Raw genomic sequence first — 26883 nt, 5'->3', positions numbered from 1 at the left:
GGATGGAAACATCCAAACGTCCATCCTCGGGATGGAAACATCCAAACATCCATCCTCGGGATGGAAACATCCAAACGTCCATCCTCGGGATGGAAACATCCAAATATCCATCCATTGGGATGGAAACATCCAAACATCTATCCATGGGGATGGAAACATCCAAACGTCCATCCTCGGGATGGAAACATCCAAACATCCATCCATTGGGATGGAAACATCCAAATTCCCATCCACAGGGATGGAAACACCCAAACTTCCGTCCATGGGGATGGAAACATCCAAACATCCATCTTTGAGATGGAAACATCCAAACGTCCATCCATTGGGACGGAAACATCCAAACTTCCATCCATGGGGATGGAAACATCCAAACATCCATCCATTGGGATGGAAACATCCAAACGTCCATCCATTGGGACGGACACATCCAAACGTCCATCCACTGGGATGGAAACACCCAAACTTCCATCCATGGGGATGGAAACATCCAAGCCTCCACCTGGGAGCTCTGCAAAGCCTCTCACAGGTGACAGTCCCACCAGCTGTGTGTCCCAGCGGTGCCGTGTCCTCATGCCTCGGCCATGGTGATGGGATCAGGACATACCAAGGATGTGGAAATCCTCTTCAACCACGATGATGCCTCCTACTGTCCCTGTGCTGGGAGGGGACAGCAGTGGCAGCCACCAACCTGCTCCAACAAGCCAAAGGATCAGCTCCTCCCAAGGGATAGCACAGGGCAGCTCTGATCTCTTCCCTCTGGTGACCAGGGACAGGACCAGGGAACAGCTGGAGCTGGGCCAGGGCAGGTCAGGCTGGAGATCAGGAAAGGTTCATCCCCAGAAGGTGCTGGCACTGCCCAGGCTCCCCAGGGAATGGGCACAGCCCTGAGGCTGCCAGAGCTCCAGGAGTGTTGGGACAGCGCTCCAGGGATGCCCAGGGTGGGATTTTGGGGTCTCTGAGCAGGGCCAGGGCTGGATGGATGACTCTAGAGGGTCTCTCCCAGCTCAGCACACTCTGTGATTCTCTGATCCCTTGGGAGAGCTGTCCAGGCACAAGGACAGAGCCCAGCACTCCTGGGCAGCTGGAAAGGATGGAGAGGGATCCCAGAGCCCTAAGGGGGAGCCTCTGACAGTGCCAGGGGCTGCAGGAGCTGCTGTTGTGCACACGACGCTCAGCACTGCCCACTGGACTGAACCTGAAGCTACAACCACCAGGACACTGCAGGACAGAGGGCTGGGGGAGCCACCAGGGCTGCTCATCCAGCCAGGGCTGAGCCCCAAATGTCACTGTCACCTTGTGCACCCCCACAGCCAGCACAGAGGCTACAGCCAGAGCGTGGCTGGGAACCTCCCTGGGACCGAGCTGCCCTGGAAGCCAGTGGGAATGCTTGCATGTGTTTGGAACAGGGAGATATCCCCACCCAGGGGTGGTGACAGGCAGCTGCCAGCCCCATGGCCAGTGGGAACAGCCGCTGCTGCAGGGCTGGAAAAGGGGCTTTTGAGAAGAATTCTTTATCCTACTGCTTCCCACTGAGGGTGTTGCATGCAGGGCTCTGCCTGCTCCATGTCTCTGGGAGGATCCAAGAGCTGGAGACATTCCTTGAGCTGTTTGTCCTGGGATGGTGGCACCAGGTCCTCCAGGGGAGCTTCACACCTCACACCAGGTCTGAAGGTCTGGTGGACCTGCCAAGAAGCTGGACCACTTTCCTCTCCTGGTCCATGAACATCAACTGGAGCGTGGAACCAGCTGCTCACCAGCTCCTAACCCAGAACTGCATGCCAAGTGGATCTGAGCTATGATGGACCTTAAGGCCAAGGTGGAACATCTCAGGGTGACACTAGCCCAGCCCTGTCCCCCTCTCTGAGCCAGCCTTGCCCTGTCCCAGGTTTCACTGGTGCTCCCAAGGTCACTGCAGAGCACAGGGAAAACCCGGCTGCATTTCCCTCAGCAGCTCCCCAAGGCAGCCTTTAAATGCTCATCAAAATGCTCCTCACCCAGAGAAGGAATCCAAGGGAATCCCTCTCCCATGGCCCAGCAGCTGTGCCTGGAGCACCACACAGCACCCAAGGGCCAGCCCTCCATGGAGCAAGGGTCCAGAGGAGGAGGGGGAATGGCTGGGCTTGGGATCAGCTCTCCAGGCCTGCCCTGGGTGGGCCAAGCCACGCTCCCAGCTCCAGGGGCTCCACGAGGATCACCAAGATGGGGTGACCTAACCTGACACCTCATTTTCAGAACACAGCATCCTCTGCATTCTTGACACGAGGGAGGCACAGCCTGTGCCACCACCTTGGTACCCGTGACACCCCCAGTCCTGTCACCTGCACATGCCACAGGATGCTGGGCCAGCCCCACATCCAATGCAGCAGGAGCTGCACAGCTGCTGGGTTCCAATGGAGGAGCAGGAGCTGCACAGCTGCTGGATTCCAGTGAAGGTCAGGAGCTGCACAGCTGCTGGATTCCAAGGGAGGAGCAGGAGCTGCACAGCTGCTGGATTCCAAGGAAAGGCCAGGAGCTGCACAGCTGCTGGATTCCAGTGGAGCAGGAGCTGCACAGCTGCTGGATTCCAAGGAAAGGCCAGGAGCTGCACAGCTGCTGGATTCCAGTGGAGCAGGAGCTGCACAGCTGCTTTCCAAAGGCCAGGAGCTGCACAGCTGCTGGATTCCAGTGGAGCAGGAGCTGCACAGCTGCCGGCTCCTCCAGGCAGTGGAGCTCCCAGGCTGTCCTTGGGGTCCCTCCTGTCCCCGGGATGTGACACATCCCCAGCAGTGGAGGCACCATCCTGCCCTATCCCCAGGAGCAGCAAAGGGCCCTCCACACACCTGGGAGCTGCAGCTGATGCTCCCCTGCCCCAGCAGCCACACAAGATGACCAGAGAGCCTCTGGCCACTTGGGAAGGGCCATGGGACCCCACTGCGCATTTCCAGCTCTCTTGAGGAGGCACTGAAGCCCCTCACCCCAAACTCTCACCATCCCACACCAGGTACCCTCTCCCCTTCACCCTTTTTGTTCCAGCCAAGGCTCAACGCCCATTCCAAGTCTGAAGTATTTCCTTTTTCCTTCCACCTTTTTCCTACCATCTTCTCCTCATCTGTGTGTCTCTGGCGATTCCAAAAGGAGATGATCCTGGGAAGGGAAGCATGGCCATGGGGATTGGGAAAAGATCCCTCACCTGGGACAGTTCTCACATCTCCCCAGTGCTATAACGCAGTTCAGAGCCTCAGAGCCTTCCCCGAGGCCTCAGGAGCTCTTCAGAGGTTCCTCAGTCACAGCAAGGATCCAAAAGGTGCTGGAGGAACCCGAGCAGGGACGCCCAGGAGCTCCTGGCCTCGTGTCACAACAGAAGCCAGCACTGATATCCAGGATATGCAGCTCTTGGATCCCAGCCCATTCCATCCCAGGAGCCAGCCAGGCCTGGATGGATGCACAGGCAAGGCTGGGGATGGCCACGAGCAGGTGCCACCAACACAGAGACCCCTGTGCTTCCCTCACTGCCTCAGTGATCCCCTTGGGACCGCAGGACACTTCTCTTTCCATGAAACATAACAAAATCCACGTTTCTGGGCAGCAGCCCTGCAAGTTTTGGAGAAGGCTATCTGCTGGTGGATGAATAATCCAATTAAAAATGATTGGAGGGTCTGGCTTAAATAAGAAGAAAAAACATCATCTGACAGACCCAGCCAGATGCTGTCTTTGCTCCTGAGATCACTTTGCACCTCATGCTCAACCCAGAGAGGGATCCCCTGGTGGAAGGACTGGAGCTCAGTGAGTTCTGCTGGTCCCATCCTCCCTCCTTTCCTCTCCCCAGGGCCACAACCAATCTTGCTCTTGGGGCAGGTGGGATTTTACCACTTTGGTGCCCCCAGGAAGCTCCATTTGCCTCATGATCAGTGATGAGGCTGATCAATAAATCCCTGCTGGAGCTCGGTAAATCCCCTGGGCAGGCAGAGCCCAGGAGAACCAGGAAAATGAGATGAACTGAAGGACACAGAGCAAGACTCCATGCCCTGAACTCACCAGCTTTGCTTTGTGGCATTTGTACAGACCCAGGATTGACCTGGGAGGAGGAACAGCCCCTTCTTTCCACCCTTCCCATTCCCATCAGCCTCAAGGCTAAATCCCAGGTGGTTCATCACCAATGGGCATCTCTGCAGGAGGGAGGGCAGAGGGACATTTCGCCCTGGTGAAAAAACTCTTTTTTTTGGCTATGGACAGAAGGTTTTCAGTACCCAATGGGCACCTGGGAGGAAAGCAGCCAAAGCTGGATGGATGGCAAGGGCAGGGGCAGCAGCCGTGCACATGCCATGAGGGAGCTCAGGAGAGCACAAACAGCCACAAGCTCTCCTGGCAGGCACGGGAAAGGCATTTCCTCTGCAAGCACAGGGGGGATGATGGAGCTAAAATCAGCACTGGGTGCAATGTGGGTGCAGCTCTGGATTTCCAGCTGGGGTGCATGGAACCCTTTGCCCTGGCCACACCAGACACCAGCGGCCACTCTCCCCAGCATCCCAGAGAGCCAAGGCTCCCAGCAGCTCGGGCTGGGCCCTCTGGGACCAGGGGAAGTGAGGGAACAGGAGCTGCAGCAGGCGCGGAGCAGCTTCCTCGGAGCCGGCCCAGCTGGGCGCAGCCCTGCCAGCAGCAGAGGGGGCCAGCAGCAGGAGGGGCCAGGGCTCACCTCTCCCACACACACACGCCCTTCGCCTTCCCCGCAGTGCTCACCTGGTCGTCTGCTGGCCAAGGGGCTTCTCAGCCGGCCGTGTCTCCCTGGGCAGAACCAGGAGCGCCGAAGCTTCCCCGGGCTGCGGGCACGGGCAGGGCCGGGCGGCGGCGCGGCGGGCGGGGACCCCGGGGGGCCTGGGGCGGCCACACGGCTCGGGGTTAGTGGCAGCCGCGGGGAAAGGGGTGGAGAAGGCCAGGGGCTGGCTGACATGCAGGGGGGTAGCGTTAGTGGGCTGCAAGCCGTGCCCGGGGGGTTCCTCCTGCGGGCTGCGGAAGCTGAAGTCGCCCTGCTCAAGCTTTTCGGGCAGCACAGCTTGGACAGGGACAGGGGCTGGGGGCTTCTCCACGAAGGGGTTGCTCGGGGAACTGGGGCTCAGCGCCAGGGTGAAGGGGTTTCTCAGGGCTGAAGCTCCCTGTGTGTGCCTCTCTGCCCTATCTGGCTTCCAGAAATCGGCTTTCTTGAAGTCTATGCTGCTCTCTGCCCAGCGCCCCTCGGGCTCCTCGCTGGCGGGGGTCCTGCCCTGCTCTGCCTGCTGGGGAGGGGCACGGGGCTTGGGCTGCTCTCCTGCTCGCCCCTCGCCATCCTGGCATGCCAGCTCCAGCTGGCATGGCCTCTGCCTGTGTTCTGACCTTTGGGGCTGCGGGTGTGGATGCCCAGCCGCCTCCTGCTCTCCCAGAGCTGTCCAGCTGCTCGGCTGGCCCAGGTCTAGCTTGGAAGGTGCGTTTACTCCGGAAATACGGAGCTCCTCAGGGAACAGCTCCTGCTTGGAGGCCGTTTCCCACTTGGCACTGTCTGTGGCCCCCTGAGGGGATAAACGGGGCTGGCTCCAGCTCTCCTCAGCACCCGACCGGTCCAGTCCATCCAGGGAGAAGTTGGATGTGCAAGTCTCAAACCGCTCGGCCACCTCTGCCTCGTTCATCTCTGATTGGTGCTCCCCCACAGAGGTGTCCCCTGTCCCCAGCTGGCTGGCTCCTGCCTCCAAGCCACCTGCTGGGTCCACAGCAGCAGCTCTGGCACCCTCAGACGCTGCGAACTCTCTCCCGGCTTCAGCGGCGGCCGCTCCCGGTGCGGGCAGGCTGGGAGGCGCCGGCACGGAGGGCTCGCTGCTCGCACGGCTCCTCGGCAATCCCATCTCTGCTCCTGGGCCCTCTGACTCTTCCCATGGCTCCTGCTTGCCTCGCTGGATGCCACCAGGCTCCTCGTCCTCGCCGTCCCCCACAGGGCCCGCGGCCGCGAACCGCCGGGGGGGTTTGGGGGGCGGCCCGCCGGGCCGGGCGGCAGCTCCGGCCGGCCCTGAGGCCCTGCCCACGGCGCCAGCACCACGCGCCTCGCGGATGTCGGAGCTGAAGTGCAGCAGGCCCTCGCTGGCCTGCAGCCGCATGCTGGCCTGCAGCCGGAACACCGAGCTGCGGATGTCCACGGGCGCCCTCCCCGCGCGCCCGCCTCGGGAACCTCCGGCCCGCCGCGTTCCCCGGCACCCGCGAACGGCACGGCCGCCAGCACGGTGCTGCCGGGCGGGGCCTCGGGGGCCGGCTCGGGGGGGAAGGAGCTCCTGGGCAGCACACAGGTGGTGGTGGTGGTGGCACGGGACGAGCTCTGGGCTTCAAAGGTGCCCTCGCCCAGGAAGGGCGGGCGCGGGCCGAAGGGGCCCGGGGGAGCCGTGCGCTCCCCGGCGCTCTCTGAGGGCTCGGCGGCGCTCTCCGTGGCTATGGTCATCCAGCCGTTCGTCCCCGTGCTGCAGGACTCCTCCTCACCGCTGTCCCCCTCCTCCCTTGCGCTATTTTCAGTGCTCAGTGCTGTCGATGCCTCTTTGTCCCCGGGGTTGCCCGAGGCAAAGGCGGCTGTCCAGACCATGGGCGTGCTGCTTTTCCTCCTCCTGGCCATGGAGCCCGCGGACACGGGGCTCAGCACGTCCTCGATCACCGTGGCCTCCTGGGTGGTGCTCACCAGGTTGGCCCCCACGTCTAAAGCGGAGAAATTTGTCCAGGAGCGGAGAGCTGCAGGGATTTCAGCCGCCTTTTCGAACGCTTGGGAGCCCTTCTGGCAGGGCGGCCCCGCTGGGCTCTCTGGCGGGCTGGCTCTGGGGTCATCGATGAAAGCCATACCCTCTGCTGCCACCGAGGCAAAGAAGTTCTCCTTGTTCCGCTCAGGTTTGAGCCTGCTGGTGGCAAAGGCATCGAAGGTATCGTCCCACTCCGAGGGCAGCGGGGGGACGGCGGGCTCGGTGTCGGTGTCGGCCGGAGGGAGCTCTCCCGGTGCTGGGGGACTGGTTTCTGGCACGGGGACACCAACGCTCTGGGCTGGAGACTCCCTCTGGGGCTCTGTGTGCCTTGGGGAGCCAGAGGGACTGCAATCCTCAGAGGAATAAAAGCTCCCAGCGACCTCGGGTGCAGCACGCGGCCCAGGCGGGAAACTAGAGAGAAAGTGAGTAGGTGAAGGAGAATTTAGTACCTGGTCAGCGAGGAGCTCCTCAAAGAAGGGATTGCTCTGCAGGGAGTTGAGGAATGGGTTGGTGGGGGCCAAGCATCCGGCCTGTCTGTCTCCAGGGGCGGGAGGGAGGTTAGAGCTCGGCATGCTAGCGGCAAGGGCAGCGGGGCACGGGGCAGGGGAGCGGGGAGCACAATGAGAAGGAGCATCTGAGCTGGTTTCTACCTGAGGAGACACTTCCAGGCTGTGGAGGGAAGACAGAACAGTCCTCCTGGTTAATGCTGTGACAGGGCTGGAAGCACACACCACACACACCACAGACGCTCCAAGCAGCGCAATGACCGATCCATGCCTGGCTCTTGTTAGGCACAGCAATGATTATGGAGTCACGGCGTGGAAGGGGCATGCACGACACCCAGGGAGGGGCAGCCCTGCTCCCAGGACACTCCTCCACATTCCCCTTCTGCCCAGGAGCCACAGAGGTTTCCCCACCTCCTGCAGCCCAAGGTGAGTTTGTCCCGGTGCTGGTGGCACCCGGGGCATGTGGAGCACCAGGAGCAGCCTGGGCTCCTGGGTCAGGGTCACCTGAACCAGTGCAGAGGAGCCTTTCCCAGTTCATCCCAGTGCCTCCTCGCTGGTTTGCCAGCATGACCAGCATGGGAGCACACACAGAGCTCACGCTGGCACGGGAGGGAGGGACAGGGCTGAGGGACCAGAGCCCAGCAGGAGGGAACACATGGCCAGGACAGGGCCCTGTCCCCACTCTGGACTCTGGCCCACCTCCCACATGTCCCTTGTCACATCACTTCTGCCTGAGATGCCTGAAACCCCAGGGGGATCCCAAGGTGAGCTGACAGCACCCTGCTGCCTGCTCAAGCAGGACTGAGGGACCTTTCTGTGGGATTTCACTGATTGCAGTTGTTCCTCTGGGAACAACTGCAGCAATGTGGAGTCACCACCCTGAGGAGGCTCACCAGGCTCAGAGGTTTTCACATCACAAAGGGGGGTGTGGTGTGGACACCCCACATCCACCTGGTGCTCTGACTGCCACGCTCCCTCCTCTGGGCCCTTGCCTCACCCTTGGGAGGAGCAATCCCATCCCCAGGACAGCGCACCTGGCCCTGCCCCATAACAGATCCCAGGGGATTGATGCCTCCTGCACCAGAGAGCTCCTCTCTTGGCTGGGGAGGAACATGGGCATGGATCAGCCAGCTCTGGGCACACCAAGGTTTAGGAGGAAGGAATAAATGAATTGCTTTGCCAAGGTGCCCAGGGTATGTCCAGCCCTGGGGCTCCACCCTGGGATCTCCCTGCCCAGCTGCTGGGAGGGATTGCAGGTGGCACTGCAGGATCACAAAGTTGTTTGGACAACTATTTCCATGTTATTGTGCATCCACCAAGCGCCTCAGACACATTTTAAAGCACAAAATGCCACCTTGAGGCAAGAGCTGGTGCTGGTGATGGTACAGCTGGTCGGTCCCAAAGCAGGGAGGGCGTTGGGCTGGCAGCACCTGGCCCAGGAGCGATGTCCCCACCATGGGCACCCCCTGCTCCCACTCCTGGCAGCTGCACAGCCCCTTCCCACATCCTGCTCTCAGCAGCTCCTTGGAAAGGTGCCCACTGAAGCCATCCATGCCACCAAAGTCCCCCGTACCAGTCTGGGGGCAGGGAACACTGCTGGCTCTGCTCCAGCACCCACAGAACACCACTGAAGGGACCTGGCAACCCAGGGCCAAAGAAAAGCCTGGACCCCTTCATGCTGACTGAGATCTGCAGCTGCTTTGGGGCACAGACAGCTCGTGGGTGCCCTCTCCTGCTGTCACACAGCAGCCGTGGTGGCCGTGCCCAGCCTGGTCCCCACAGCCCCACCCTGCTCCGTGTCCTCTTCTGCTTGGCCCAGGCAGGAGCAGCCAGGAACAAACCCCACAGCTGCAGCCCAGTCCTCCCAGGGGTTTTGAGCTCTGGGTGAGCACACACAGTCTCCAGAAGTTTTGGGAGAAGCTGATGGACCCTGAGGCACAAAGCACCCCAGAGTGGCAGCCACTCTCTGGAGAGAAACCTCTCCTGGCATTGCCAGCCTGGAGATCAGCAGAGGGTTGGACATTTTCCCCAATCTGGCATTGCCAGCCTGGAGATCAGCAGAGGGTTGCACCTTTTCCCCCAATCCCCCTCAAACCTGAGCTCCCCAGAAGAGGGGAGCAGCTGCTCAGTACCTGACCACTCAGCTGGATGAGTTCACAACATCCACAAACAGATTTTAACAAGGCAAACCATGGCAAATTTGCCTTCCCAGCTGGAAAGGGAAGGTGACAAGGGAAGGTGACGCGGGAAGGTGACAAGGGAAGGTGACAAGGGAAGGTGACGATGTCCAACCACCAGGATCCCAGGGTGGCTGCAAGGGGCACACAGCCCTGCCCCACCTCTGCTTGTCCTGCTGGCACTGCTTCCATGTTTTGCTCCAGACTGAGATCCAATCCTTTGTGCTGAGTAAGAGCAGCCAGGGCCTGATCCAGCTCTGCTGGGCTCCAGCTCTAAAAGGCTGCAGAGCATTAATCAGCTGCACTGATTAATGAGCACTGGCTGCTAACGACCGTGCCAGCTGCCAGAAGCTGAGTGGGTGAAGTTCCCTCCTCAGGGGGGGCTGATGCCAGAGCAGCAATTCCAGGCACCTGGAATTGCACCAATCCCCACCTGCACAGGTGCAGGAACAGCTTCAAGGCCTCCTCAAACCCCTGAGATGATCCTGTCTTCATTCCCCAGGTCACCATGGAATGGTTTGGGTGGGAAGGGCCCTTAAGGATCATCCCATTCCACCCTGCCATGGCAGGGACACCTCCCACTGTCCCAGGTGGATCCAAGCCCCAGTGTCCAACCCGGCCTTGGGCACTGCCAGGGATCCAGGGGCAGCCCCAGCCAATCTGGGAATTCCAGCCCAGCCAGGAATTCCTTGCCAAGATGCCAGCCCAATCTCCCCTTTCCCAGTGGGAGCCATTCCCTGTGTCCTGTCCCTGCATCCCTTGTAAAGTCCTGATGGGGCTCATGGGGTGCTGGACCTGCTGATATTGGCTAAATATGTAAAGACAGAACTTGAATCCATCTTTGTTGGATTCTCATTTCCTCCTTCAGCTCCACTGTGGAAATTTCCTTTCTGCTTCTCAACCCCACTCCTGCTGGGACCCACTGGGGTTTGGTCAGGGGCTCTTGGCTGCAAATTCCAGACAGAAGAATCATGGAATGTTTAGACTGGAAAAGCCCTCTAAGACCATCAAGTCCAACCATCCTCAGCACTGCCAAGGCCACCACCGACCCCTGTCCCCAAGTGTCACATCCACAGGGCTTTTAAAGCCCTCCAGGAATGGGAACTCCACCCCTGCCCTGGGCAGCTGTGCCAGGGCTGGACAAACCTTTGGAAGAAATTTTCCTCAGGAAGAAATTTTCCCAATATCCAGCCTGACCCTCCCCTGGCACAACCTGAGGCTGTTTGAGAACCTGTGACTTTCCACTGGGATTTCAAATTGCAGTGTCACCATTCCACCCCATTCCTTGGGATGGACATCCCTGTTCCACCCCATTCCTTGGGATGGACATCCCTGCTTCACCCCATTCCTTGGGATGGACATCCCTGTTCCACCCTATTCCTTGGGATGGACATCCCTGTTCACCCCATTCCTTGGGATGGACATCCCTCTGACCCCATTCCTTGGGATGGACATCCCTGTTCCACCCCATTCCTTGGGATGGACATCCCTGTTCACCCCCATTCCTTGGGATGGACATCCCTGCCTGACCCCATTCCTTGGGGTGAACGTCCCTGTTCCACCCCATTCCTTACCCTGAGCCCAAAATCCCCTTTCCCACCCCCCTGAGGGAGGATGCTGGGAGTGCTGGGTGAAAGCAGGAGTGGAGCACGGCAGATTCCTCTAGAGGGAAACCTACACTTGTCTGATGGAAGCAGCTCTGTGCAGCACTGAAATGCTGACTCACCCTCCTCCTCCTCCTCCTGCTGCTCCTCCTTCCCCTCCCATTCCCAGCACACGGCTCCGCCAGCCAAAATAAATCTCGGGTACCTCCCTGCCCTCATTTATTTGTTTGGCAGCACTTCACAGACGCCTTTGAGCCTCGCAGCAATAAAAAAAAAGGAAATAAAATATTGCTGAGCAACCCCCTGATGGAAAAAGTCTATTGGAAACAGCTTGTTCAGTGCAGGGAGATTTCTCCCTCCGGATCCCAGCCTGGCTCTCAGGCCGAGCAGGGCTCTGCACCAGCAGCAGAAAGCAGCACAAGGGAAGGGCAGGGAGGGAGCCAGCCCCGCTGTGCTGAGGGCAGAGCTGTGCTGCAGCCCAAGGAAATCCCCCAGGAGGGCTGGACCCGGGGGTGCCACTCCCGAGCTGCTCTTGGCCCCGTTTTCCCACAGACAGGGCTCCCCTGGGTGGAAAAGCACAGCATGGAGGGGCTGGAGCATCCTGCAGCAGCTCCAGACCTGGCAGGGATCAGGAACCTCCTCCCACCGGCAGGAGCAGGATTGGGCAGGAAGGGGTTGGGAAGAGGTGGGAACAGCAGCCCAGGACATTTTTGTACAGGGTGGGAACACCAGAGGGAAGGAGTCAGGGAATGAGTTTTAAATAGGAATTCCAGAGGTAGAAGGACTAGGTTTCTCTATAATAAATCACCTATAATAATCCATAAATGATCTATAATAATTATCTGTGCAATAACCACTTTGCTCTTCCCTTGGGCCTCACCTGTCCATCATCCCCATGCAAATGGACAGATCTTCCTTTACAGACACTTGCCCTCAAAACCACAGGAATTTAAAAAACGGGAGAAATCTGGGCAGTAGGAACCCAGGGAGATGCCAACTTCAACCCCAATTCCCACTTTTAGGAGTGGGAGTGGGGCTGTGCTTCTCCTGGATGGTTGCAAAGCACATCAGGGCTGAGTCCAGCTCTGGGTCCCATCCTGCCCTGGGAAGGGCAGGCTCAGCAGCACCAAGAGCCATTTTCCAGCCTCACACTGACCCCACTCCATCCCTGGGGCTGCTCCAAGGCAGGGGCAGAGCTGCACAACCCCTGTGCCACAGCTGTGACCTGATGGCTCCCATGGATTCATCCCTGTTAGCCACCACGCCCTGCTTTCACATCACGGCCTTCATCTCCCTCTTCCTCAACCTCTGCAGCCTCCCAGGCTCTGCTCTGGGGTCCTGCTGGCTTTGGAGGGGCTGCCACAAGCTCCATGCTCCATGCCAGCACTGCCAGCCTGGCCAAGGACTCTGCTCCAGCCATCCCAAGCCCTGCTCCCATTCCCAGCCCTTAGCAAAGGCAATTTTTAGGAGCACATGAGGAACAGGGAGGAACTGAGTCAATGTTTGGCCTCACTGCTGGATCCAAGGGTACGGGCTCTGGGAAGGGGCTTGAACCTGAAAATGGAACTGGTGCCTCTGTTTTTATAGGACAGAGCAGAATTTCCTCTTTCTCCTATTGCCAGGCCTAAGATGCAGCCCCGTTTTACCATCAGGATTCTCCGCAGGAAGCAGGAGCTGCAGAGCTCTGATAACATTGGAGGAAACCCTGGAAACATGTAAAGGATTGTTTCAGCCCCAGGCTTTGCCTCAAATAAACCTGCTGAGCTTCTTCCTTACACACAGCCCTTAACCACTGACATTCAAAGCAACAACCCCCAACCAGGCTTTTATTCAGCCTCCAAAGAGCAAACACCATCTTCCTACTGCTCCATCCCCTCCAGGATCAAAGCCTGGAGCTCCAGGGATTAGCAAAGCCAGGGATGATGAGCAGAGCCTTTGGGACCTGCTTCCCTGAGAAGGATCAGGGAAAATGGGGTGTAAATAAGGGCTGAAGGCAGAAATGCCCACTTCTGTCCCCAGTGAGAGCACAGGCAGGTTTGCAGAGCCAGCTCCCACGCTGAGGGCTCAGCAAAACCCACCCAGCACACAACAAAACCCTCTTTATAAAGCTCCAGTTAAACCCAGCCCAAAGCAGCAGCTCCTTATTTTGGGAAGGGTGTGTTTGGCAGAGCAAGTGGGTAAAGATGAGCTGTGCCAGGCTCAGTTTGCTGCAGGCAAACTCAAACCATCCTTCTAATTACAGACCTTTTAACTAATTACAGGCTGAGGCTTCTGGGCTTGCAAAGGGACTGACTTTGATGCTTTCTCACCACCTTCAGCTCTGGGTTAAACTTGGCCTATCCAAGGTGGCCAAACAGGTGAGAAGGTGCTGCTGGCAGAAGTTTCCAGAGTCAGGAAAGCAGGAGGGGAAAAGTCCTTTCTGCAAATAAGTCAAAACTTAAAACTGCTCAGTTCAGAGGCTGCTTCTCTCCAGAGCAAGGGTTAGTCCAGCTCTAGGAGTGACACTGCTACTGAACAGCCACAGATGGACATCAGAGAACCCCCAGAGACAAGAGAATCTGGAAAAGTTTGGGCTGGGCTCAAATCCCACCCAGTGCCACCCCTGCCATGGCAGGGACACCTCCCACTGCCCCAGGCTGCTCCAGCCCCAGTGTCCAACCTGGCCTGGGACATTCCAGGGATCCAGAGGCAGCCACAGCTGCTCTGGGAATTCCAGCCCAGCCCCTGCCCACTTTCCCAGCCAAGAATTCCTTCCCAAGGTTCCTTCTGACCCTGCCCTCTGGCACTTTGAAGGCACCAAGACCTAAAAGCTCTTCTTCTTCTTTGACCTGAACCACCAGCTTGGCCCACGAGGTCATTCAGTGTAAGGAAGCAAAAGGAAATCAGACAAGTCAGCTTGTTAAATAATAAATAATAAAATAAATAATTAAAACAAGTAATGATGTCCTAATGAATGGCCAGCAAAACTGAAGCACTGGGACAGGCAGGGCACAGACAAACCCTGTCCCTGTGAGGATGGACAGGGCCTTTCTGCAGCAAATCAGGCTCGGTCACCAAACGATTCCTGGAATGCTCCCCAAAGGCTCTCAGCTGTCCCAGTCCCTGGACACTGGGAGGGAGAATCCCTTCCCAGCCAGGCAGCTCCAGCATTTCCTCCTGCTCCAGGAGCCACTTCTGCCAGCTCCTCCTCTCAATCCCCCCTGCTCCAGTTCAAGCTCACTATTGCCCATTCTCAATTGCAAACTGCACCTAAAGCCCGCTCTGATGTTCCTAAACACCCAAAAGGGGTTCTGTGGATTCCTGCCCTGCAGCTCGTGCTGCTTGGGATCCGTTCCTGGATTTGGGAGAGAAAACCCCAGCCAGAGGAGCTGCTGCCACAGCCCAAGTCTCTCCTCAGGGACAAAGTCCTTGGCAAGGCAGCTCTGAGCAAAGCTCAGCTCTGGCTGAGCCTGAGATTAAACTGTGAGCACTGGAATGGATTTAAACAAAGCCATGGAGTGGAACACTGGGAAAGGAGCAAGGCTGGGCATGAGTGCAGGGAGCTGTCAGAAAGCTGCAGTGGTTAGGGGCACTCGGGGTGATTATCCACTGGGCTGGATGGACAAGGAGCTGAACTGGATCTGCAATCCCTGCCTCGAAATCAGAGCATCCTGGCCCTGCCTGCCTCCTTCCCAGGACTGCCAAGAGGGGAAAACCTGCTGGTTTCTCACCCATTTCCCAAAGAAAAGGCCCCAGAGAGAGATGCTGAGGGCAGCTCCATCCCATCCCATCCCATCCCATCCCATCCCATCCCATCCCATCCCATCCCATCCCATCCCATCCCATCCCATCCCATCCCATCCCATCCCACTGATGCTTCCCTGGCTGCCTCAGGCACTTGTGGAGGCACTGCCTGGATACAGCAGGATTTTTAAGCCTTGATTTTATATTCTAGGCCTTAACCAGCAGGTTTCTTATCCCAAAATTAGAAAGAAAAATTCAAAGAATGATCTTGAGTGGGAATGCTGTGTCCTTCCTCAAGGACAGGGTGCAGAGACTGGAGTCCCTCAGGCTCATGCACAAACCCTGCCCTGGGATGTGACACCAAACCACTCCAGGGCTTTGATCTCCTGGGAATCCCAGAATCACAGCATGGTGGGGGCTGGAAGGGACCTTACAGCCCATCCCATTCCACCCCTGCCATGGACAGGGACCTTCCACCCCCCAGGGTGCTCCCAGCCCCATCCTTGGGCACTGCCAGGGACAGGGAATGCCAGGGGGGCAGCACAGCAGCCCCCAGACCTCACAGCCGTCTCACATCCCGCCTGCTGGACTTTGTGGAACTGAGCTCCAGTGGGATGGGACATTGCTGGTGTTCCTGCCCCAGGGGAGCAGCTCCTGCCTGCCCCAGTGTCCCCAGCTCTGCCTGTGCAGCCTCAAGGCCACCACGAGCACGACACCTTCCCGTGGAAAGGAGGAACCCTGGGGCTGGAGCTGGAGCCAGGCTGAGGGATGTGCTCATCCCCTCACAAGTTTAACCCCTGTGGGAGCCAGGTTATGTGGAATAAACCAGGAGAGCCCTTTTCATTAAAGGAGGCTCAGACTGAACCAAAATCCTTCTGCTTAATAAATGAGGTTGAAGTCAGCCCAAATTAGAAAATCCCTCTAATAAACAAGCCTGCAGACTGAAGCAGCTCTGCTCTGAGTGCTGGTTGTTTTCTCTGGCTGACTTTAACCCCATTTCCTGCCTCTCACTGACACCAGCCTCGACCTCTGGACTGCCAGCTCAGCTCCAGGGGGGACACGGGTGACAAATCCCTGACAGGAACAGCACAAACACCACAAGCCCCCAGGACTGGGAGGGACAAATCACCACACAAAGCAAGAACAGTTAGAGACTCATTACTGGGAGAAGGGAAGGCTGGGTGGGATGGGAAGAGGAAAGAGCAGGGTTGGGATTAGTTACTTTGGGAATATTCATGATACCTCATATAGCCAAAGTGCTGCACCCTGACCAGACCCTAAAGGGGGGTGTGGGGTTCATAACAGGAATGTGATTACAAATCCCACTATCCCACATCCCAGCCTGACTGCCAGGGAAGCTTTGTTAGCTCATTAAAGGATAATGAATCTCTGTTTTGAGGCCACAGAACCACCTGGTGTGACCACACGGAGCCTCCCCTCTCCGTGGAGGGGATCCCTCCCTTCCCTGAGAACAAAACACATCCCACATCCACCAAAGGTGGTTTTGGCAGAAACCAGGAGAGGATCCAGGAAAATCCCCTTCCCTTTGAGACATTTAAGAGCAAGGAAGCATTTCCCCTACTCTGCCCTTGCCTGAGAGCTCCCAGGAGCACCCAGGAGCTGCTGGAGGCAGGAATTGGGGCAGGAATCACCAGCCTGGACCTCCACACCCCCTGGCACTGACCTGGGCTTCTGAGGGGACTCTTTGGGCTCCTTGGACCCAAACCAGCCGCTGCTCTTACTCCTCTCATCCCCCGCGGCCGAGGTGTGCACGGGGGTCCCTCTGTCCCCCTGGCCTTTGCCCCCGTGGTGGAAGAAGCCTCCCTTGGCTTTCTTGTCCTCCTTCCTGCTGTCCTCAGGCGCTCTGTCCTTGGCCGGCTCGGCGGGGAAGCCCAGAGGAGCCGCACCCTGGCCGGGTTTGCCCTCCAGGCGGGCGCTCTCCTCCATCCTGGCCCTGCCCAGGTGGTTGCTGAGGGTCACGGCCTTGGTGGACACCTTGAGCTCTTCCTGCAGGGCCAGGCTGGGAGGGGACGGGATGAACCGGGGCTCGTCCCTCTGGGGGGCCCTCTCCAGGCTGCCCAGCGCCCAGGGGGGCTCGGCGTGCAGGGGGGCGAAGCCCAGGGGCTCGTCCTGCCTGCGGGGCACGGGCAGGGGGGCAGAGGCGGCCGGGCTCCGCGGCGCCGCGGCCTCCTCGCCGTACACGTGGCTGCCGTTGATGCACAGGGACGAGCGGCAGGCGGGCTCCCTCCCGGCCTGCGGGCTCGGCGGGGCCTCGGCGGGGCCGGCCCGGGACGCGTCGTCACTGAACGCTCGCTCGTGGCTCAGCCTGGGCGAGGCCAGCAGCTCCTTCACTGCGGGGAGCAAACACACAACAGAACAGAGCGTCAGAAACGCCACTCGCTTGGGTTTCTAAAGTTAAAAGTTTAATAGCAATCACATGGGTATAAAAATAGAATACAAATAATAGTAATAGTAATAAAATTTTTTACTAAAAAGTATAAAACTAAAAATAGTAATACAAATATTAAAAATTATTAGAAAATAATTATATAAAATTAATTATATATATTATATATATCATTATATAGAAAAAATTATATATATAATATATATCATTATATATTATTATATAGAAATAATTATATATATAATATATATCATTATATATATTATTATATAGAAATAATTATATATATAATATATATCATTATATTATATATATATAATTACATGCAGATAATTATAAACATTATAAAAAAGTAATACAAATATTAAAAATAATTATAAAAATAAAATAATTATATAGAAATAATTATATATATAATATATATCATTATATAGAAATTATTATATATATAATATATATCATTATATATTTTATATAATTACATGCAAATAATTATAAAAATTATTTTAAAAGTAATAAAAATAATAGTAATAATAATAAAAATTTTTACTAAAAATTATAAAAATAAAAATAGTAATACAGATATTAAAAATTATAAAATAATTATATAAAAATAATTATATATATTATATATCATTATATAGAAATAATGATATATATATAATATATATCATTATATAGAAATAATTTTATATATAATATATAATTATATAGAAATAATGATATATATAATATGTATCATTATATATGATAGATATATATAATTACATGCAGATAATTATAAAAATTATTTTAAAAGTAATACAAATAATAGTAATAATAAAAAAATTACTAAAAATTATAAAAATAAAAATAGTAATACAAATATTAAAAATAATTATAAAATAATTATATAGAAATAATTATATATATTATATATATCATTACATAGAAATAATTATATATATAATATACATTATTATATATGATATATATATAATTACATGCAGATAATTATAAAAATTATTTAAAAAGTAATACAAATAATAGTAATAATAAAAATTTTTACTAAAAATTATAAAAATAAAAATAGTAATACAAATATTAAAAAATAATTATAAAATAATTATAGAAAAATTATATATATTATATATATCATTACATAGAAATAATGATATATATAATATATATCATTATATATGATATATATATAATTACATGCAGATAATTATAAAAATTATTAAAAAGGTAATACAAATAATAGTAATAATAATAAAAATTTTTACTACAAATTATAAAAATAAAAATAGTAATACAAATATTAAAAATTAATTATAAAATAAAATAATTATATAGAAATAATTATATATAATATATAGATATAATGATATATAATATATATAATTATATGCAAATAATTATAAAAATTATAAAAAATAGTAATACAAATAATAGTAATAATGAAATTTTTTACTAAAAATTATAAAAAATAAAACTAGTTATACAAATAATTATTAAAAATTAATTATAAAAATAAAATAATTATATATAATTATATATAATGTTTATAATTATATATTATATATAATTATATAGAAATAATGATATATAATATATATCATTATATATTATATATAATTATATGCAAATAATTATAAGAATTTTAAAAAGTGATACAAATAATAGTAATAATAATTAAAAATTTACTAAAAAATAGTAATAATAACAGTAATATTATTACAATTAAAGTAATAATAATTTGGACAAATTGGATTCGGACAATACGAGACAATAAAGACAAAGAGTTATGGACGTCCAGGTACCTTTTTCTGGGCAGCACAAGCCCAAAAACAGACCCCCATTAACAAAGGATTGACCTTTAAAAACAATAGCTCGTTGCATATCCATACACTTCATACACGATGCATAAATTCCATTCAAACACAGCATTCTGTCTGGTCATCATAACTCCTTCCTTCTAATCCTAACAGCCCCTTCAAGGTGGGAAGAAGTTCATTTCTTCTGATAAGAGGGCAATCAATTCTTTTTCTCTGAAAGATTCAGGTGTCCTGGGGCTGCTATCTGGTGCGAGTGCCTCATTCCTTTCTTAAAAAAATCTCACTAACACAGTTCTTATTTTAACTACAAAAGCTACATTTTAATTACATATTATATTATTATAATAATGTATCATATTATTAAAATGTTAATACAGCACTACTAATCAGTACCTCAAAATACATATGGTAAATATCTGTGTAGAGCCATATAATATGCACTTTTCACAAGATCGTCCTTGTTTTCCACCTGGGCACGCCAAAGAGAGCTGGGAACCACCCCAGCCTTCTCCGTGCCACGGGATTGGGATTAAACCCTTGGAAATGCAAAGCACAGCTCACTGGTGTGCGGCCACACTGGGGACACAAAACTGCAGGGGAGGAGCCCCAGAGGAGGCTCTGCAAGATGACAAACCCATTGTCTGACAGGATCTGAGCTTGGTAATAAACGCAAGGAAGTCCTCGGAAGCTCCTTACAGGGTTTGAAAGCTTCCATGTGACGTATGAGTTTGCTCTGAACAAGAGATGATGGGGCCATGGGCTCCAGGCCACTGCTTGGTGGGATGAGCCAGGAGGGTGCAGTGTCTGCCTCTCCCTCCCACTGCCTCGAGGGTTGGACTTGATCATCCTAACAATCTTTTCCAACCTTAACAACTCTGTGATTCTGTGACCTCGTGGCTACTGCAAATCTCTGGGGCTAAAAGTCATGGGAACCCGAGGAAAACAACTGACAGCTGCTCACCCCTCCCAGCTGGAGATGCTGCTTCCTTCACAGAATCCTGCAATGGTTTGGGCTGGAAGTGACCTTAAAGACCACCCAGTTCCAGTCCCCTGCCATGGGAAGGGAAGCTCCCAGCAGCTGGAAGGCTCAGCCCAAGGATGATGGAACCAGCACAGGAAGGTCACCAGCAGAAGCCACAGGGCCTCCCCGGGGACTCCCACCCAACCTGGCATTGTGCAGTCTCAGCCAACTGAACCATTTAATGGTGTATTTGTTTCCAAGGGAGAATTAATTCCCTACAAGGGCCTTTTTTGTTTGTAAATGACTGCCCTGGGAGTGCCAAGAGCTCAGATTGTTTTAATCACCGAGCCGGCCCCGCTTGGGCTTTGCCTGCGAGCGGAGGAGGCTCATTAGAGACAGAGAGCAGTGACCAGGGCAGGGCCAGCAGCCAGGCCCAGCCAGGCCCAGCCCAGCTCAGTTCAGCTCAGCTCAGCCAGGCCCAGCCCAGCCCAGCCCAGCCCAGCAGGGCCCTCCTGGCAGGGACTGCTCCGGGGGGCTGAGAGGAACAGCCCTGAGGAGCCCCCAGATCGTGGGAGTTCCTGGTGCAGGCATGGAAAAGCAAAATCTGGGATGTTCCTCCCGTTCTGGCAAACACCTCAGTGCCAGCACACAGGTCTCGGGGGGGTTTGTGCAGGATGTCACCTCTTAGTGACATCCTGGAGCAGAAGGAGGCTCAGGGGCCCTTGTGGCTCTGCACAGCTCCTGCCAGGAGGGCACAGCCGGGGGGGTCGGGCTCTGCTCCAGGGAACAGGGACAGGAGCAGAGGGAACGGCCTCAGGCTGGGCCAGGGCAGGTTTTGGGAAAATTTCTCTACTAAAAGGGCTGCCCACCCCTGGCACAGCTGCCCAGAGCAGGGCTGGAGTCCCCATCCCTGGAGGGATTTCACAGCCCTGTGGCTGTGGCACTTGGGGACATGGGGCAGTGCTGGCCCTGGCAGTGCTGAGGGAACAGCTGGACTCCATGATCCTGGAGGGCTTTCCCAACCTGACCAATTCCACATTGCTGGTTCCACGTTCCACACTCCTGGAGCTGGAATAACCAACTCCCCAGTCCCTGGCTCTGTGCTGGGTCAGCAATCAGTTAACAGAGCTGCAAGGAAGTCTCAGCAGCCCCTTGCGAGGAAAGGAAGGGAGCAGGGGGGATTATCCCTGATCCTCTTACCAGAGCGCTCGGTGGACAGGCTGCCCTGCCTGCTGGGGGACCTGGGCACCTCGGGCACGGGGGCTGCCAGGCTCAGGCTGGCAGAGGAGATGGTGCTGTCCGAGCCCAGCGACGTGCTGGACTGCGTCAGCGACGACCTGCGCAGCTTGTTCTTCAGGAAGAAACCCTTCAGCTTGGACTTCTTGCCCCCCAGCTCCAAGTCATCCTCCATGTCCAGGGCTGCCATGCTGCTGGGGATGATGGCAGAGGCCGACTCCAGGTCGTACTTCTTCTTGCCTGTCACCTTGTCCTTGAGCTTGCCGAAGGGCGAGCGCGCCTTGTCCTTCACGGACAGGTCGAACATGCTGGCGGTCAGGCTGTGCCTGCTGAACTGCAGGCTCACCAGGATCTCACCACGCTCCTTCTCCTTCTTCCCAGCCTTGGAGTGCAGCTTGTGCCACCTGCAGCCACAGGGGACACACAAGGGAAGGGCCTCTGTCACCTCCCAGAGCCACAAGCCAGCAGAACTTGGAGGAGAGAAAGCACCGGGGATATCCAGCACGAGTTTCTCCAGGGAAAGGGCTGGAAAACATTGCAACTGCCCAGGAGGTTTGGAGCCCCCATCCCTGGAGGTGTCCAAGGAATGCTGGCACTCGGTACTTTGGGCATTGGGGAGTAGACTCAGTGTGGGGGATGGACTCAGTTGGACTGGATGTGGCACTCAGTGCTTTGGGCATTGGACTCAGTGATCCAGGAGGGCTTTTCCAACCTCAGTGATGCTGGGATTCTAACCCAAGTGTCCCAGATATCACCTAAATCCCAAGTCAGAGACACAAACACCCCACAAAGAGGTGGCACACAGGGCCTGAGCCCTCCCTGGTACATTTGGGAGGTGGCACACGGGACCTGAGCCCTCCCTGGTGCACCTGCAGCCCCATGTCCATCCCTGTACCTGCCCTCCCCCCAAACACTGCCCTTCCACTGAGCAGCCTGGGAACCAGAGCTCACCGGGCCCTCCAGGCAGCTCTGTGATTCTGCAGGCAAAGCTGGGAGCTGTGTTTGGAAGGAGACAAAGCCACCAGCGTTTTGTGCTCGTGACTGGAATGTCCCAGAGCCGGTGACTCAGGGATCCTCTCAGCACAGACTGGCCCAGAGTGGCAAAGGAACTCAGGAGCATCCATTAAATCAGATTCCTCCTGCCAGACCTGCTGTGTCTCACTCCAGCAAAGATGCTCAGGGCTGCCTGGAAGTGTCCTTGGATCAATGCTTCAAAGGGTGATGCATCCCAGGAGTTCTCTGGGGCAGCAGCAGCTGCTGAGCAGCTCCAGCCCCAGCAACACAAGCCCACCCTTCCCAGGCTGCTGATCTGGGGGCAATCCCCACATTCCCACAGAAGGTTCCAGAAGGAGCTATTGGCCATGCCCAGCACAAAGCTCCCACTGATTCCTGAGGATTCCTGGGAATGCTTCCCACTGTCCCACCCCCACACAAAACCCCTGACACAGATTTTGCTCCAAAGCTGCCTGTGGAAATGGGAGAACACTGGAAAAGCCTCCAAACCACTCCCTGCACGAGGCAAAACCACCCCCAGGCTCCCTTCAGGCGCTGGTGCTTCCTCAGGGAAGGGCTGGGAGCTGGCAGGGCACGGAGCAGCCCCTGGAGTGGGATGAGAGGGGTCTGGACTCCTGCCAGAGGGGAGGAACGGTGGGACAGGGGACACCAAGGCAAAGACACACCCAGAGGCACCCCCTGGCTCTCATTCCCACAGTCCAATGGGGCAGCACCAAACACAGGCCATGTTTCCCGGTTCTTTCCCAAAAATCTGGTCCTACCCAAACTTCACTTCATCCCCATGGGATGCCCCATCTCTGCCAGCCCAGGCCCCCCTTCCCAGGGGTGCAGCAGGATGAGCAGGAACCCAGCACAGCCACTGCCCTGACCCTGCCCAGATCCAAGTATTAAATGAATTTCTGATTAAAATTCCCCTTAACAAGGCCCAAGGAAAGCTGCAGGCTCAGGACAGATCCTGTTTCTCCACGTTGTGCTTCCCGGGAGCAATGGGAGGTGAAAACACTTCTGACATGCACTAACCATTTCCCAGAAAATAAAAATCCCACTGGTTCACTCACTGGAGAGTGAAGGCACTAAGTAAACAAATAGGGAAGGAAAATGGGATGGGATGGGATGGGATGGGATAATGGGATGGGATAATGGGATGGGATGGGATGGGATGGGATGGGATGGGATGGGATGGGATGGGATGGGATGGGAGCAGCAGCAGGAGGTGCATCAGGAGAACACCTCCCAAGGGACTGGAGGGGAAAAGGCTGCCTGGAACATCCCCAGTGCATTCTGCACTGGAAGGAGGAGCTGGAAGCAGCTCAGGAGGGAAGGGCTGCAGCAGCCTGGCAGCTGGGGAGGGACAGCCTGGGGGCTGAGTCACTGCTCAGGAAACAGAAAGAGCTCCTGAAAGGGGTTTGTGTGCCTTACATCATCCCATGGAAAAAACCAGGGAGGACCTGGGGGGATCCACACAGGGAAAGGCAGGAGCTCCCCTGGAACAGCCTGGACGTGCCCCCAGCACCCCCAGCACCCCCAGCCCCGTGAGCATCCAAGGGGATTTAGGGGCTGAGCCTGAGCTGCTCCAAAAAGCAGCGGTTCAAGGCAGAACCTCTGCTCCTGCTGGGACTCTGGAGCTATTTCTGGTTCCCAAGACCTCATCAGCAGTCGGGGCTACACCTCTAACAGGCAACAGGGCTATTTTTAGGCTGAGCTCTCAGTTTGTGGCACAGGACGAGGGTTTGGGAGCATCCAGCTGCTCCATGTCGAGTGCTTGGGATTTTTATGAATCAGTGGAAACAGGAGGTGCAAACTGCTGGGATGGAGCAGGACAGCAGGAGCAGGGAGGGAGCAAGTCCCAGGCAGCAGCTCACAGACTCCCAGGGAGCTTTCCACCAGGAACCCCCTCCCACAGCCCTGGGTTTCCCAAATTCCTCCCAGGAGCTGCCCTGGGGGGATGCTGGGAGGGGTTTCTGGGCTGGGGACACCAAGGTCACATCTTGGAGAGGGACATGGTGTTTTTTATGGGAATAGGTAACAAACAACACACCTGGAAAACAAACATGAGCTCCCTTTTCCAGGTCTGAAGGAGCAGAACTGGGTTACATCAGTCAGCTCTGGAGCAGGGAGGGAGCTGTGCCAAGCACATCCAGCCCCAGGGATCCACCAGGATCTGCGTCCTGGGGGGGTGGGAGGCACAGCTGGGATCCAGCCCCTGGCTGCACAGCACACCCAGGACAAGCCACTCACCCCCAGCCACCCGCTCTGGGGGACCCTCCCAAGGTCTGGAGGGGTCCCAGCCCCACAGAGCCTTTGCAGGTCACAAAATTCAATTAAAATGCAGTGAAACCCTGTCCCAGGGCCACAGCTGGTGGGGAGCAGGAGCAGCATTGCTCCAGGTGAGGAGATGTGTCCTGGGCTGTGCCGCTTCCCTGCTCCTCACAGCTGGAATGTGCTTCCAGATGTGTCCTGCTGCTTCCCTGCTCCTCACAGCTGGAATGTGCTTCCAGATGTGTCCTGCTGCTTCCCTGCTCCCCACAGCTGGGATGTGCTTCCTGTGCTTCCAGATGTGTCCTGGGCTGTGCTGCTTCCCTGCTCCCCACAGCTGGGATGTGCTTCCCAGGGGAGGGGACCTCCTGATCAGCGTCCCCTGCTCCATGGGAAGCTGCTCCTCTTCTCCCAGCTCCTGCTCCCTGCCCTGCCAGGGGATGTCCTGCTGACACACAGGGAGCTTGGGGACACCTCCAGGGAATGGAGAGCCCAGGGACACCTCTAGGGTGACACATGGAGAGCCCAGGGACACCTCCAGGGTGTCACGTCCACGGGGACACCTCCATGGGACATCTCAAGGGAATGGTGAACCCGGGGACACTTCCAGGGTGACACATCCATGGGACACCTCCAGGGAATGGGGACACCTCCAGGGTGACACATGGAGAGCCCAGGGACATCTGCAGGGTGTCACATCCATGGGACACCTCCAGGGTGCCACACCAGGCAGAGCAGCCCCAGCCAGAGGGAAGGCACAAACCATAGGATGGGAACACTCTCTTTGCTGACAAATGTGCATTGTCCCTGTGACCCTGCACAGAGCCAGCACTGCTGGGGCGCATCCCCAGAGACAGGGACCCCAGATCTGTGTTCCATGCAGGACATCCCCAGAGACAGGGACCCCAGATCTGTGTTCCATGCAGGACATCCCCAAAGAGAGAGGGACCCCAGATCTGTGTTTCATGCAGGGCATCCCCAGAGACAGGGACCCCAGATCTGTGTTCCAGGCAGGGCAGGGCATCCCCAGAGACAGGGACCCCAGATCTGTGTTTCATGCAGGGCATCCCCAGAGACAGGGACCCCAGATCTGTGTTCCATGCAGGGCATCCCCAGAGACAGGGACCCCAGATCTGTGTTCCATGCAGGACATCCCCAAAGAGAGAGGGACCCCAGATCTGTGTTTCATGCAGGGCATCCCCAGAGACAGGGACCCCAGATCTGTGTTCCAGGCAGGGCAGGGCATCCCCAGAGACAGGGACCCCAGATCTGTGTTCCATGCAGGGCATCCCCAGAGACAGGGACCCCAGATCTGTGTTCCAGGCAGGGCATCCCCAGAGACAGGGACCCCAGATCTGTGTTCCAGGGCAGGGCATCCCCAGAGACAGGGACCCCAGATCTGTGTTCCAGGCAGGGCATCCCCAAAGAGAGAGGAACCCCAGATCTGTGTTCCAGGAGCAGGGCACCCCAGATCTGTGTTCCAGGCAGGGCATCCCCAGAGACAGGGACCCCAGATCTGTGTTCCAGGCAGGGCAGGGTCTGGAGAGCTCCCTGGTGAGGCTGAGGGGGAGAAGCAGAGCAAACCCAGCCAGGAGAGCCTGGCAAGGGGAAGCTGCTGCTGCAGCAGGCCCTGTGGGCTCTGGGGAGGCTCTGGGGAGGCTCTGGGGAGCTGGGGGGCCCTGCAGCCCCCATTCCTGGGCTGTCCCCCCGATCAGGAGCAGCCCTGCGTGGCAGAGGCTCCCCAGCCCCCACGGTGGGGCTGTGCACACTCATCTAGGTCAGGGTGGGTAATGAGCACAGCCCAGCCCTCCCAGACAGCCCTGAACAGCTCTGCTCCTCCTGCTCCCCCTGCGAGGACAGGAGCAGCGCCAGGGCAGCCTGGGGAGACAGCCCCAGCTCTGTTCTGACATCTGCTGTTGTCAGGAGCAGCGCAGGCACGGGGAGCAGGCACAGGGCTCCCAAAACCACAGCTGCCCTCGTCCTGCAGCATCCCTGCCTGAGCCAAGGGCAACAGGAGCACAGGAATGTGGTCATGGAGGGAAAGAGACCCCACAGAGGATGAGGATGGGGTGGATTTGCCCAGGGCAAAGACCTTCCCCTTCTCTGTGCTTCATCCTCCCCTGGGCAGCAGGGGACAGTCCAGGGGGGCACAGGGACACCCCTGGCCCATGAAACATTCGTGGAGCTACAGGGGAATGCTTGGGCACTGCTCACTCCCCATCAGTGGGAACCTTGCAGGGTTTGGGAGTGCTGGGCTGGCCATGAGCAGGACATGGCATGAGCAGGACACAGCCAGCACCACCAATGGCATGAACAGGACACAGCCAGCACCCAGGATGGCATGAGCAGGACACAGCCAGCCCCAATGGCATGAGCAGGACACAGCCAGCCCCACCAATGGCATGAACAGGACACAGCCAGCACCCAGGATGGCATGAGCAGGACACAGCCAGCCCCACCAAT

The 26883-nt window shown here is 55.2% G+C and overlaps 1 protein-coding gene across 1 annotated transcript in view; it reads right to left on the bottom strand.

Moving 5' to 3' along the window:
• RAB11FIP5 (RAB11 family interacting protein 5) overlaps positions 1 to 26883 on the bottom strand; it is a 45680-nt gene that overhangs the window by 6355 nt on the left and 12442 nt on the right. The window contains exons 2-5 of the mRNA XM_030947383.1: positions 21115 to 21554; positions 16414 to 17080; positions 6196 to 7388; positions 4717 to 6160 (exon numbers count right to left, since the gene is read on the bottom strand). Coding sequence (XP_030803243.1) covers positions 4717 to 6160; positions 6196 to 7388; positions 16414 to 17080; positions 21115 to 21554 — 3744 coding nt within the window. The remainder of the gene's footprint in view (positions 1 to 4716; positions 6161 to 6195; positions 7389 to 16413; positions 17081 to 21114; positions 21555 to 26883) is intronic.

The sequence above is a fragment of the Camarhynchus parvulus genome, chromosome 4 (genome assembly GCF_901933205.1).
Source record: "Camarhynchus parvulus chromosome 4, STF_HiC, whole genome shotgun sequence".
In the NCBI taxonomy this organism is placed as follows: domain Eukaryota; kingdom Metazoa; phylum Chordata; class Aves; order Passeriformes; family Thraupidae; genus Camarhynchus; species Camarhynchus parvulus.
Note: the sequence above shows the minus strand (reverse complement) of the source record. Positions and strands in the feature narration are given on the sequence as shown.